Source organism: Triticum aestivum, chromosome 2B (genome assembly GCF_018294505.1).
Source record: "Triticum aestivum cultivar Chinese Spring chromosome 2B, IWGSC CS RefSeq v2.1, whole genome shotgun sequence".
NCBI lineage: Eukaryota > Viridiplantae > Streptophyta > Magnoliopsida > Poales > Poaceae > Triticum > Triticum aestivum.
In genome coordinates this window covers 559,549,584-559,562,161 of record NC_057798.1, presented here as the reverse complement: position 1 = coordinate 559,562,161, position 12,578 = coordinate 559,549,584, and the positions used below count along the sequence as shown (strand labels likewise).

General features: G+C 52.8%; 1 protein-coding gene across 1 annotated transcript; it reads left to right on the top strand.

Annotated features, from left to right (window-relative positions):
• Positions 1–576: 576 nt before the first annotated feature.
• LOC123046031 (L-type lectin-domain containing receptor kinase SIT2) lies at positions 577–3,020 on the top strand. Its single transcript, XM_044469310.1, has one exon. The coding sequence runs from the start codon at positions 834–836 to the stop codon at positions 2,865–2,867; it is 2,034 nt and encodes a 677-aa protein (XP_044325245.1). The 5' UTR covers positions 577–833; the 3' UTR covers positions 2,868–3,020.
• The last annotated feature ends 9,558 nt before the right edge of the window (positions 3,021–12,578 follow it).

The following is a 12,578-nucleotide window of genomic DNA, read 5'->3' as shown; positions in this document are numbered from 1 at the left end:
CGTTCGTGGGAACCTTCCATGTCTCATCTCATCCGCTTCGCTGTGCGCTGTGGGCTGTGGGGCTTGCCACTCACTCCATTGACCCATCCACTCGCCTCAGTTTCCCCGGTGGTTGAGGATGGAAGAAACCAAACAGATTTGTATCTATCTGCTTCGACGTTTTTAATACCACGCCAATTCTTTTGAACATTGTACCATCTTGCAATTTCCGGGTCTATTTCTTTGCGACCTTCAATGATCCTGACACGAGTGGTAAGAAAAAGGGGCGAAATGTGCCGAGGAGAAGTCAGAGAAGGGCGCACCAACTCAAGTTCGTCGCAGTTAGCAGCTTTCTCAAATGCGTATATAGTGTTGCTCCTGTTGCGGTGTGACGCTGACGCCCAACCACTCACTCCTGTCATAATGCCATCGCCCACCTAACATAATTTTGTATCAACTTCTTTTTGACTTTGACTCCCGGAGTCGTCGAAGTACAATGCACGCGTACGCAGCGCAAGGTCCCCACTGGAGCACTAGCATTGTTTGTCTCTGTACTGTGATCTTGCACAGCTCTGATTGTACTCTCCACCCACGTTAGCGGCAGAGTCTTGATTAGCACCCCACCCTCCCCACCCACGTTAGCAACACAATCTTGATTACTGGCACCCCAAGCAGCAGATTTTGAACGAAGACTCGCCGCTCGGGTCAATGCGTCGCACCATCGCCAAAATCAGGATCGCATCGTTCACACGCGGCAGCCCACTATACACTCTACACTACAAACCGCAGGCCTGAGCTGCTCGCACAAGAGACGAGGCGCAGCGGACGCCGCAAGCAACGCACGGACACTCACCATGGCTCCTCGCCGCTTTCTCCTCCTCGCGATCCTCCTCGTCCTCCTCGGTGCTCATGGCTTTGGCCGTGGCGCCGCGCAGGCCGCCGACCAGTTCGCCTACAACGGCTTCGCGGACGCCAACCTCACGCTCGACGGCTTGGCCGCCGTGGCGCCCAACGGCCTGCTGGCGCTCAGCAACGGCACCAGCCAGGCGGCGGGCCACGCGTTCCACCCGACGCCGCTCCGCATGCGGAACGGCACCGTGCAGTCCTTCTCGGTGGCGTTCGTCTTCGCCATCGTCTCCAACTTTACCGTGCTGAGCGACAACGGCATGGCGTTCGTGGTCGCGCCCAGCACCAGGCTCTCCACCTTCAACGCCGGCCAGTACCTCGGCATCCTCAACGTCACGGACAACGGCAAGCCCGACAACGGCGTCTTCGCCGTCGAGCTCGACACCATGCTCAACCCGGAGTTCCAGGACATGAACAGCAACCACGTCGGCGTGGACCTCAACAGCCTGCGGTCCGTGCAGAACCACTCCGCCGGGTGGTACGACGATGCCACGGGCGTGTTCAACAACCTCAGCCTCATCAGCCGCCAGCCCATGCAGGTCTGGGTGGACTACGACGGCGCCACCACCCGGCTCGACGTCACCATGGCGCCCCTCGACGTGCCCAGGCCCAAGAAGCCCCTCATCTCCGCGCCCGTCAACCTCTCGGCGGTCGTCACCGACACGGCGTACGTCGGGTTCTCGGCGGCCACGGGCGTCATCTTCACGCGCCACTACGTCCTCGGCTGGAGCTTCGCGCTCAACGGCCCGGCGCCGCCGCTCGACACCTCGAAGCTCCCCTCGCTGCCGCGGTTCGGCCCCAAGCCACGGTCCAAGGTGCTGGAGATCGTGCTCCCGATCGCCACCGCGGCCTTCGTCCTCGCGCTGGCCATCGCCTTCTTCATGTTCGTGCGCACGCGGATCAGGTACGCGGAGGTGCGCGAGGACTGGGAGGTGGAATTCGGGCCGCACCGCTTCGCGTACAAGGAGCTGTACAAGGCCACCAAGGGGTTCAAGAATCGGCAGCTGCTGGGCACCGGCGGCTTCGGCAGGGTGTACAAGGGCGTGCTCCCCAAGTCCAACCTGGAGATCGCGGTGAAGCGGGTGTCGCACGACTCCAAGCAGGGGATGAAGGAGTTCATCGCCGAGGTGGTCAGCCTCGGCCACCTCCGGCACCGGAACCTGGTGCAGCTGCTCGGCTACTGCCGCCGGCAGGGGGAGCTCCTCCTGGTGTACGACTGCATGCCCAACGGCAGCCTCGACAAGTACCTCCACGACAAGACCAAGCCCGTCCTGGACTGGAGCCAGAGGTTCCAGATCATCAGGGGCGTCGCGTCCGGCCTGCTGTACCTCCACGAGGACTGGGACAAGATCGTGATCCACCGCGACATCAAGGCCAGCAACGTGCTCCTGGACGCCGACATGAACGGCCGGCTGGGGGACTTCGGGCTGGCGCGGCTGTACGACCACGGCGTGGACCCGCAGACGACGCACGTGGTGGGCACCATGGGGTACCTGGCGCCGGAGCTGGTGCGCACGGGCAAGGCGACGCCGGTGACGGACGTATTCGCGTTCGGCGTGTTCGTGCTGGAGGTGACCTGCGGGCGCCGCCCGCTGGGGTGCATCGCGCCCGACGACCAGAACGTGCTGCTGGACTGGGTGCAGGAGCACGAGCGCAGGCGCGCGGGGCTCGACACCGTGGACCCGCGGCTGTGCGGCAAGTACGACGCCGACGAGGCGCGGCTGGCGATCAAGCTGGGGCTGATGTGCGCGCACCCGCTGCCGGACGCGCGGCCCGGGATGCGGCAGGTGACGCAGTACCTGGAGGGCGAGGTGGCCATGCCGGAGGTCGTCCCGACGTTCCTCAGCTATACCACGCTGGCGCTGATGCAGAACGACGGGTTCGACTCGTTCGCCATGTCCTTCCCGTCCACGGTCACCACGGACGCCAGCCCCACCTCCGGCGACGTCTCGGCCGTCTCCGGCCTCTCTGGCGGAAGGTGAATAAACAAGGACAAGAAGTGGTAGTCGCCGCGTGAGGCGTTGATTTGATTTCTCATCTATCGTGACGTACTCATCTGCTGTAACATGTAGCGGCACTTTTCCTAGTAGTGGATAATTAACTGCGAGCAGTAGTAATACAGTGATGTTTTTCTAGTCTGCACTCCGTCATGTGAAACATCAGTGCCATGCCTGCGTGTCGGCACTTGTTGCAAACGAAAAATTAATCTTGGGCCACCCACGTGGTGGTGGATGGAGTGCACAATAACTATGTTATCTTGGAGCCACCACTGCGTACCGGCACGGCGCACGGCGCTTCGTCGTCACCGATGGCGTCTCGGCTTGGATTCGGCGGGCGCGACATGACGAAAGCGAGTGGGCAAGCACGGACGGGCAGAGGATGGCCGTGACGGCTCTCGTTTTGCGGTGGCGCACGCATGGCTCACTGGATTTCTGCGTCCGCCTGTTGTTTTCCTATGTAAGAGTCCGTTGCACATGCGACGATGGGCGTGGTTTCAGTTTGGCCCCTTTGCCGGTTCTGTTCATTTTGTTTTCACAATGGACATGAGATAGCCATGTTGCCGACGCACATCACAGAGGTGTAACGTGTTGATCCGGCTTAAGAAAGATTTTGTGACGTGTTGGGTAGCAGCAGCTTATATAATCTTGTTCTATGGGGTGATGCGAATTCTCAGTCTCGGCTGTTTCAGCACCGGTGGCGTCTTTTCTTAAGCTCGACTCTGTCTACTGTTCAGTCGTCATGCGCACTGCCTGTTGTGTGCCATACAAGTTACAACCATCGTACATGCTGATATGCACAACCAAAATATTGTGGACACTGACCAGTGAGTAGCTGTTAGGTACAAGACCCTGAATGCAGTGCCGAAATTCAGCGGGCAAGGGTAACGTGGTCGGGTCGGTGTTCATATTTCCATATCTATATACATGCACAGTCGCTCCCTATAACTAGCACAAGCAAGTGAGTCGATTGGTACGCACGGTCCAGCGCGTTGCAACTTTCAACATCTCCAAGATAATCTACAGCAAACAGAAAGAGCACGGGCCAGGGCCAGTGGATGACACGTGGATGACACATGGCATTCACAAATCACAAAGCATCTAATTCCCTCCCCCCTTCCTCCCTTGATTTTCATGTAGGGGTGGGATAAATGCTTTCTAATTTGTCACCTACTAATCCGTGAGACCTGGTTTTATAGAATTTTTTTTCCAGGGTCAGTTAACCGATCCTGTCTCGAGCATGTGGTGGGTGGCCGCGTTAAACAACCCTGTCTCGCATTAAAGAGGAATGTTAAGCACTCAGTCCTGCTGCAACTGCGCCGAGCACATGGAAGACGATTGTACTCGTATTAAACAAGGACACAACAAGATAGACAGCCCACTGTCTCGATGGGGATGTATCCGGTGCACCGGAGCATTTGGTGCTACCGGTGCACCGGTCGCCCCTTGCAGATTAAAAATTGTTCGAAAAATTTCAGAAAAAAATTAGTGCACTGAGACAACATCAAAGTAAGTTGTCGCAAAAATTCAAATCAAAAATTTGATACATTGCTTGAGATACAAAAATGACAAATTTGGCATTGAACAGTACATAAAACAAGTTGGGCTTCAGTTTTGGCCCATTAGCACATTGACGTCAAATTTGTCATTTTTGTATCTTGAGCATTATTTTGAATTTTGATTTGAATTTTTGTGACAACATACACTGATGTTGTGTTGATGCACTAAATTTTTCTCAGATTTTTTCAAACATTTTTTAATATGTAACATGGTCTGGTGCACCGGTAGCACCAATTGCTCCGGTGCACCAGATACGTTCCCCTGTCTCGATCTCTGCTACGAACCAGCCGTCGCTGAAGTAGACGCCATCACGCTACCTTTTGTTGTAACAGGGAGGCAAGGTAACGCGCTTCTACGATTTCATAAAATATTTTTGATTTCAGTCAATTTCATGAACTTGATAATTTTAAATAATATTCAGGGATTTACGAATGTTTCAAATTTTTAGAAATGTTCCAAATTTTGAAAAAAATGTTTGCGCATTTATAAGTATTCATGAATTAATTTTTCAAATTTCAAAAACTATTCAACAATTGAAAAATGAATTTGGATTTCAGAATAATGTCATGCATTTGAAAATGGTTTGGATTTAGAGAAATTTCATGATGGATTTAAAAATATACATTAATTTGAAAATGTTCCCCAAAGTAAAAAATGTTCATGAATTTTAAAAATTGATAAAGAAATTTAAAATTTATTTAGAAATTTGAAAAATGTTCTCACATTAAAAAATGTTTGGAATTTTAAAAATATTCAAGAAAATTAGAAATAAAACAACTAAAAATAAAAATAAAAAGAATTAGAAAAATAAGCAGAAAAAACCAAAAGAAAAAATAGAACCTTCCTACAAATAGTGGGGAGGAAAACGAGAATGGGTCGGCCCATATCACTGATTTTAGGAAAGCGGAATGTCCTCTTTTACCGATTTGCTTGATATAAACTAGCTCTTCTTAGGCCTCCCATAGTCTGTGAATCTCTATTATCTTCAACACCTCAGCCTCAAGACACGCTGACCGCCAACCTATAACAACTTCTTCTGGTGGGCGTCACGCAGGCCAACAAGAGAGGTGCCGGTAACGGGGAAATCAAGGCGGCGAGAAAATCAGGAGCGCTGACTCGGACTCAAACGCCGAAAACAAGGAGTCTGGCTAAAATTTCATGGAGTTCTCCATGTGTGGTTTTGGTAATTAGTTATAATCCATATGGACTAATGTTTTCCATTGAGATGTATTTGAATAAAAGTTTGATAGGCAATGCATGAAGAATATTGGATGGATTTGGAATGAATGCCATCAACATAACGATATGCATCAAAATCATTGAGCTCTAGTGATGAATATATATATTATGACCAATAAGAAGCAAAAGAACGGACTTTAGGACCTCAAGATTAAGTTCTATGATTGAATCAAGTATAATCAATATGAAGTCTATGTGATGTATAAGGTGTGATCAAGTTGAAGTTCATTGAATGAACTCAAAGTTTTTCATGCTTGGACCTATGAGTTGATTTATTATGGATCAAGATCTTGAGAGAATGGTTAAAGGGAATAATTCTAGATAAGGCTTGAATATGAGATTATGATGAGCTCATAAGTTGAGTTGATCTAATAATGAAGCAAGTCAAGTGAAGACTTCATTGTGCTTCTAAAGAGATCATAATGGATCATCTAGAAGAGCAAGTGATGAAAAATTTGATTACTAAATGTATTAAAAATAATCATACAATTAGCATGCTAATTGGGGTTTTCTATTAGAAATGGTTATCGAGACAACATCGTGGGCGATGACTTCAGACAACCCACACAGTTTCTAGGAAGTAAACGTGTTGGATCAATAAACAATCACACGCAACTTTGTTTGGATAACTATTTGTGTTAGGCCACCTTGCACAAATGTTTTCCATATTAAAAGTGTGTGTGATGGACAGCCTATGCCACACAGTTTGTTCTAGGGAACGTGCGTGATGCATTCAATAACACAAATGATAAAATTATTAATATCGTCTGCAATGGCAACGCTATCACAATGATGTGATGGGGGAAATCGTGTGTGATGTATGTAAAATGAAAACGTTTGTCTAAGATTCACTATGTGCGATGTACATATGAACGGAAACATTTGTATGGGATACAATGTGTGGGATGTACATACAAATGGAAATGATTGGGCATGTATAATTGTATGCGATGGCTCACCCGATCGCACATGAGCCCTTTTTGCCCCGCGTGTGTGACCGGAGGACCTATCGCCGATAGTTTCTGAGTCATGTGGGAAGGAACCCCCTATCGCACACACACAAGCAAGGCGACGATTTAAAATGCCGTCGCGGAAAGGGATTAAAAACTATTTGTATAGCAGGGTGCTGCACTAGTGAAGAGGGGAAGGACTCCTCCTCCCCCACCCCAATTCAGCCTCCCAAAGGGGGAAAGGGGGCACCTCCCCTATTGGGCCTTGGTGGCCCAATTCTCCCTCGACCTCTTGGCCTTTTAAGGCCCGTTGATATAACCGACCTAGGGGGCCCCAAACCGACTTCTGGTAAGATGAGGCACCCCTGGGCTGTAACATCATCAATCATGCCGCTGCCCGTCGTCGTCGCGGTGTTTGTCTACTTCGTCGCCTCCATCTACCGGTCACAACTACACCAACTACTCCTAGCACATACCAACCCATGCAGGCTCTGCCCTCGTCGTTAGCTTCTCGAGCTTCATCGTGAGGCGACATCAATGGCAAGCCACGTGCGGGTGCGACACCAAGGTGGTCGAGGCATTCCCCACCATGATGTACATGGAGGCCAAGGCATTGCACATCAGAAAGAAGGCGACACCCGCACTTGAGTGCTGACATGGCAGTCATTAATTTGGCACTACTGCAGGATGCTGCTAACGCGACACTACAATCAGAGACCCTTCGACGAAACTGTGTGCGATGCAATAATCGCAAATGGTGGTGTAAAAAACCCGTCAAAAAAGGTGCAAAACGTTTGCGATGGCAGAGACATCAAACACGGTTCAGATTTTACTTGCTTGTGCGATGTTGGGCATACAGTTGATCCAGCAGAACTGTTTGCGATGAGGAAGAACAACAGAAACGGGCAACCATATCAATGTGTGTGCGATATACGGTATACACTTTGCTCCGATGAACTATGTACTATTAGGGAATGCAACAGAAATGGTCAGCCAGATCAAGGTGTGTGTGATATACAACATACGGTTCACTCGAACAAACTGTTTTCGATTAGGCAAGAGAACCGAAACAGTTGATCTTAACAAGATGTGTCTGATATGCAGCATTTGTAATCAACCAAAAGAACACAAACGATTCGTGTAAACCAGATGTGTGTGATACACAGCAAATAGCCCACTCGGATGAACTGTTTGCGATGAGAAATTATAACACAGACGGTTACTATAGTAAGTTCGTGTGCGATTCTGTTCGTACAAAAAACTTTGAAAAATGCAAACTAGTTGCTTGCGGTGGCTAGGAGTATCGCACATGATGCGTCTGTGAGTACTCGTGTGCGATGATTAGTAAGGTACACATAATGAACGGCCGCAAGTGTCGGGTGGTAGGTGCGACATATGCCAACGGGTGGCTTATCATTGTGGGAGCCAGTAAGACATCGCCGGTGTCTGGAAACGGGATAAGGCGAAGACATGAACGCCGGCGGATCTTACCCAGATTTGGGGCTCTCCGTGGAGATTACACCCCTAGTCCTTCTTTGCGGGGTCTCCGCATGATCACTAGATCAACAAGTGGCTACAAGAGGCTCCTTGAGCTCTTCGGTGTGAGGAGGAAGAAGGGCAAGGCTAGCTCTCTTCTCTCCTTAGTGTAGTGTCTAAAACTATCTGAGATCAACCCTTTGCATGGGTGCCTTGGGGGGTTTATATAGGCCTACCCCCAGGGGTACAATGGTAATCCGGCTGGGCACGGGCCCTAGCCGTCAGTGTCTACGGTTGCCGGCTTCTCCGCCGGCCGCTGCGGCCCGCCGACTGGTGGGTCCCGCCGGCTGCCGTCCTCCTGGCCGATAGGCAGGCCCTACCGCTTGGGAGTCTTGTCGGGGGCTAGTTACTGTTGCCTCGCCCTTGATGACGAGGGCTCGATTGAGGTAAGCATGGCTATAGTGCCGCCGCCTGGCGGGCTCTCACTGTAGCCTTACCTCGTCTTGTCTCCTTAATGGCGCGCGTCCTTCAAGGAGGGGAGCAAGCCGGCTATTGGAGGCCAGCCGCATCCTATGCCGACTGGGGGGAGACATGGCCGCCTTCGAGCGTCTCTCTGACCGAAGGGACGCGCCGCCTGCGGGCCGTACTGTCGGCCCGTCGTGGAGGGCGTCATGGCCAACATGGCAACAGTGCTGCGCCGGACGGGTGATGGTTATCCCGTACGGCGTACTATGGCCATGCGTGCTCTGGGATTCGGGTGTGGCAGACTGCAATGTTGCCACGCCCTGTCCCATCATCGTTATGGGGGTGCAGACTTTGAGGGCACGATCTTGGCCGCCTACCAGGGGCTGGCTTCTTGGAGTCAGTCTTTTCATGGCCGGCTTCTTGGAGTCGGCCCTATCGTGCCCTCCTCCATGAGAGTTTAGGGCTGGGCCACCTTCTGATAGTCGGCCTGCGAGACAGTCGGCCGGGGGAAGGCGGCCCCATGCCCTAGGTGCTTGAAGGCTTGATCAGCCTGTTATTTTTTCGAAGGGCCGAGGGGAGACGGCTAGGCTACCAGTGGCCATTTACTCCGATAGTAGTCCCCGAAGCTGGTTGGGCTTCGCGGCTGAAAAGGGGAACGAGAAGCTCAATCAGCTTCCTATCCCGAAGAGTCGGCAGCTAGGAGCCGGCTTTGATCAGGCGTGCTATCTCGGCGAGGCCTTTTGAAGCCTGAAGGCGGGAACCAGCTGGTGTGCATGCCGGGCTACAGGCTGGCCGCCCGCCGCCTGCGCGCCACATGGCACCTTTCGACTGGAGGAGCCTGCCAGCCCACGCGCGCGACGGGACATTGCCGCAGGCCGGGGCCCGCCACCTTCACGCCTCGGCCCAAGCGTGGATCTTCTGTGGCCCGAACGGACCGCTCGCCTTCCGACAGCGGTTTCCGCATGTTGTTCATGGCGCAATAATCGCGGGGCGTGGGGGAATGGGTGCAGTTAATCCCACGTCCCCCCACGCCTCATCTCCTCGGCTTCGCCGCACGAGGCTATAAGTAGGGGTGGGAGGGGGAGCGGCAAACGCTCGCACGCTCGCCCTCGTTCTGCCATTCTCTTCTTCTTCCTCCTCTCCGTCGCCACAGCTGCTCGCCGCTGCGCCGCCCCTCCATCAATCTTCTCGGTGCGCCAGAGCATGGCGGCAGCTGAATCGCGCGCCCTCCACCGCCGAGCTTTTCCCGTCGCCTCTCCGTCCTCATGGCGCGGTCCAGCTCCTGGGATGGCTCCAATGTCCATGAGGACCACGTCGACTTCCTCCGCAAGACGCGGCGGTTGCCAGGCAAAGATTATGTATGGGTCCGTCTCGCGCCGGAGAGGGAGACCTCACTGGCACCGGAGGAGGACGAGCGGGTAATCTTCCGCTCGCACTGCCTGTGCGGCATCGGCCTGCCGGCGAGCGGTTTCTTCCGCTCCTTCCTCGAGTTCTGTCATCTCAAGCCGCACCACCTCACCCCAAATACGGTGGTGCTTCTGTCGGCCTTCGTCACTCTATGCGAAGGCTTCCTTGGCGTTCTCCCCACCCTCGAGCTTTGGGGGGAGTTCTTCCAGTCCAAACTTGGCACCGTCGTCGCGGGCGTGCCCGCCCCCTGTGGCACCTTCATCACCGTGCGGAGATCGACGGTCGACAATCCGTTTCCGCCCATCGCGTTGATCCAGTCGGTGAAGCTTTGGCAAAAATCTTACTTCTACATGAAGAACGTCGCTCCGCAGGGCGACTTCGTCAATCTATCGGCTTACATAGCCGGCCCGCCGGCTGGGAGGCCACCTTCATGGTCCTTCCGATCCAGGTCGCTGTCTCCGGCTGGTGCTGCCGCTGTCGCACGGCTCCGGGTGCTGGTCCAATCGGAGGGCCTGACCGGGCCCGACCTGATAGCCGCCTTCGTGGAGCGCCGGGTGCTCCCACTTCAAGGCCGCCCTCACATGATTTGCCAGTTGAGCGGTCGATTCTGTTGGAAATATGCCCTAGAGGCAATAATAAATTAGTTATTATTATTATATTTCCTTGTTCATGATAATCGTTTATTATCCATGCTATAATTGTATTGATAGGAAACTCAGATACATGTGTGGGTACATAGACAACACCATGTCCCTAGTAAGCCTCTAGTTGACTAGCTCGTTGATCAATAGATGGTTACGGTTTCCTGACCATAGACATTGGATGTCGTTGATAACTGGATCACATCATTAGGAGAATGATGTGATGGACAAGACCCAATCCTAAGCCTAGCACAAAGATCGTAGTTCGTATGCTAAAGCTTTTCTAATGTCAAGTATCATTTCCTTAGACCATGAGATTGTGCAACTCCCGGATACCGTAGGAATGCTTTGGGTGTACCAAACATCACAACGTAACTGGGTGGCTATAAAGGTGCACTACAGGTATCTCCGAAAGTGTCTGTTGGGTTAGCACGAATCGAGACTGGGATTTGTCACTCCGGTTGACGGAGAGGTATCTCTGGGCCCACTCGGTATGACATCATCATAATGTGCACAATGTGACCAAGGGGTTGATCACGGGATGATGTGTTACGGAACGAGTAAAGAGACTTGCCGGTAATGAGATTGAACAAGGTATCGGCATACCGACGATCGAATCTTGGGCAAGTACAATACCGCTAGACAAAGGGAATTGAATACGGGATTGATTGAGTCCTTGACATCGTGGTTCATCCGATGAGATCATCATGGAACATGTGGAGCCAACATGGGTATCCAGATCCCGCTGTTGGTTATTGACCGGAGAACATCTCGGTCATGTCTGCATGGTTCCCGAACCCGTAGGGTCTACACACTTAAGGTTCGATGACGCTAGGGTTATAAAGGAAGTTTGTATGTGGTTACCGAATGTTGTTCGGAGTCCCGGATGAGATCCCAGACGTCACTAGGAGTTTCGGAATGGTCCGGAGGTAAAGATTTATATATGGGAAGTCCTGTTTTTGGTCACCGGAAAAGTTCCGGGTGCTATCGGTAATGTACCGGGACCACCGGGAGGGTCCTGGGGGTCCACCAAGTGGGGCCACCGTCCCCAGAGGGCTGCATGGGCCAAGTGTGGGAGGGGACCAGCCCCAGGTGGGCTGGTGCGCCCCCCCACCAAGGCCCAAGGCGCCTAGGGCTTGGGGGAAACCCTAAAGGGGGGCGCCCCCTTGCCTTGGGGGGCAAGGCAACCCCCCTGGCCGCCGCCCCCTCTCCTTTGCCCCTATATATATGTGGGGGGGAGGGCAGCCGCAACACAAGTTCTGGCGCAGCCCTCCCCCTCTCCCAAGTACTCCTCCTCTTCCGCGGTGCTTGGCGAAGCCCTGCAGGATTGCCACACTCCTCCACCACCACCACGCCGTTCTGCTGCTGCTGGATGGAGTCTTCCCCAACCTCTCCCTCTCTCCTTGCTGGATCAAGGCATGGAGACGTCACCGGGCTGTACGTGTGTTGAACGCGGAGGTGCCGTCCGTTCGGCACTAGGATCTTCGGTGATTTGGATCACGACGAGTACGACTCCTTCAAACCCGTTCTCTTGAATGCTTCCGCTTAGCGATCTACAAGGGTATGTAGATGCACTCTCCTTCCCCTCGTTGCTGGTTTCTCCATAGATAGATCTTGGTGACACATGGGAAAATTTTGAATTTCTGCTACGTTCCCCAACAGATTCGACCCAAGTCGGCTAAGCACCAAGGAGATGCATCATGCCGAGGTATCTTACATGGTGAATTATATCGGCAACTGCAAGCTCACCGAGGAGTGGCAGTTCGGCAAGGAGCCGTATTCTCGTGCCAATCCTCCGCCTTCGGTAAGCTTCCCTTCTTTTCTTTTTCTCTTGTTGCCGAGTTCATACTGGCCGACTCTTGACCAGTCGACTTGTATTTAACAGAGCCCCCTCCTTCAACAGGCGGCCGGATCCACGTGGGTGGAGCGCCAGTTCGTCCCCGACCGTGCGACGGACG

Excerpts from the sequence above, each read along its gene's own strand:
- LOC123046031 (XM_044469310.1), top strand. The coding sequence starts at position 834 with ATGGCTCCTCGCCGCTTTCTCCTCCTCGCGATCCTCCTCGTCCTCCTC.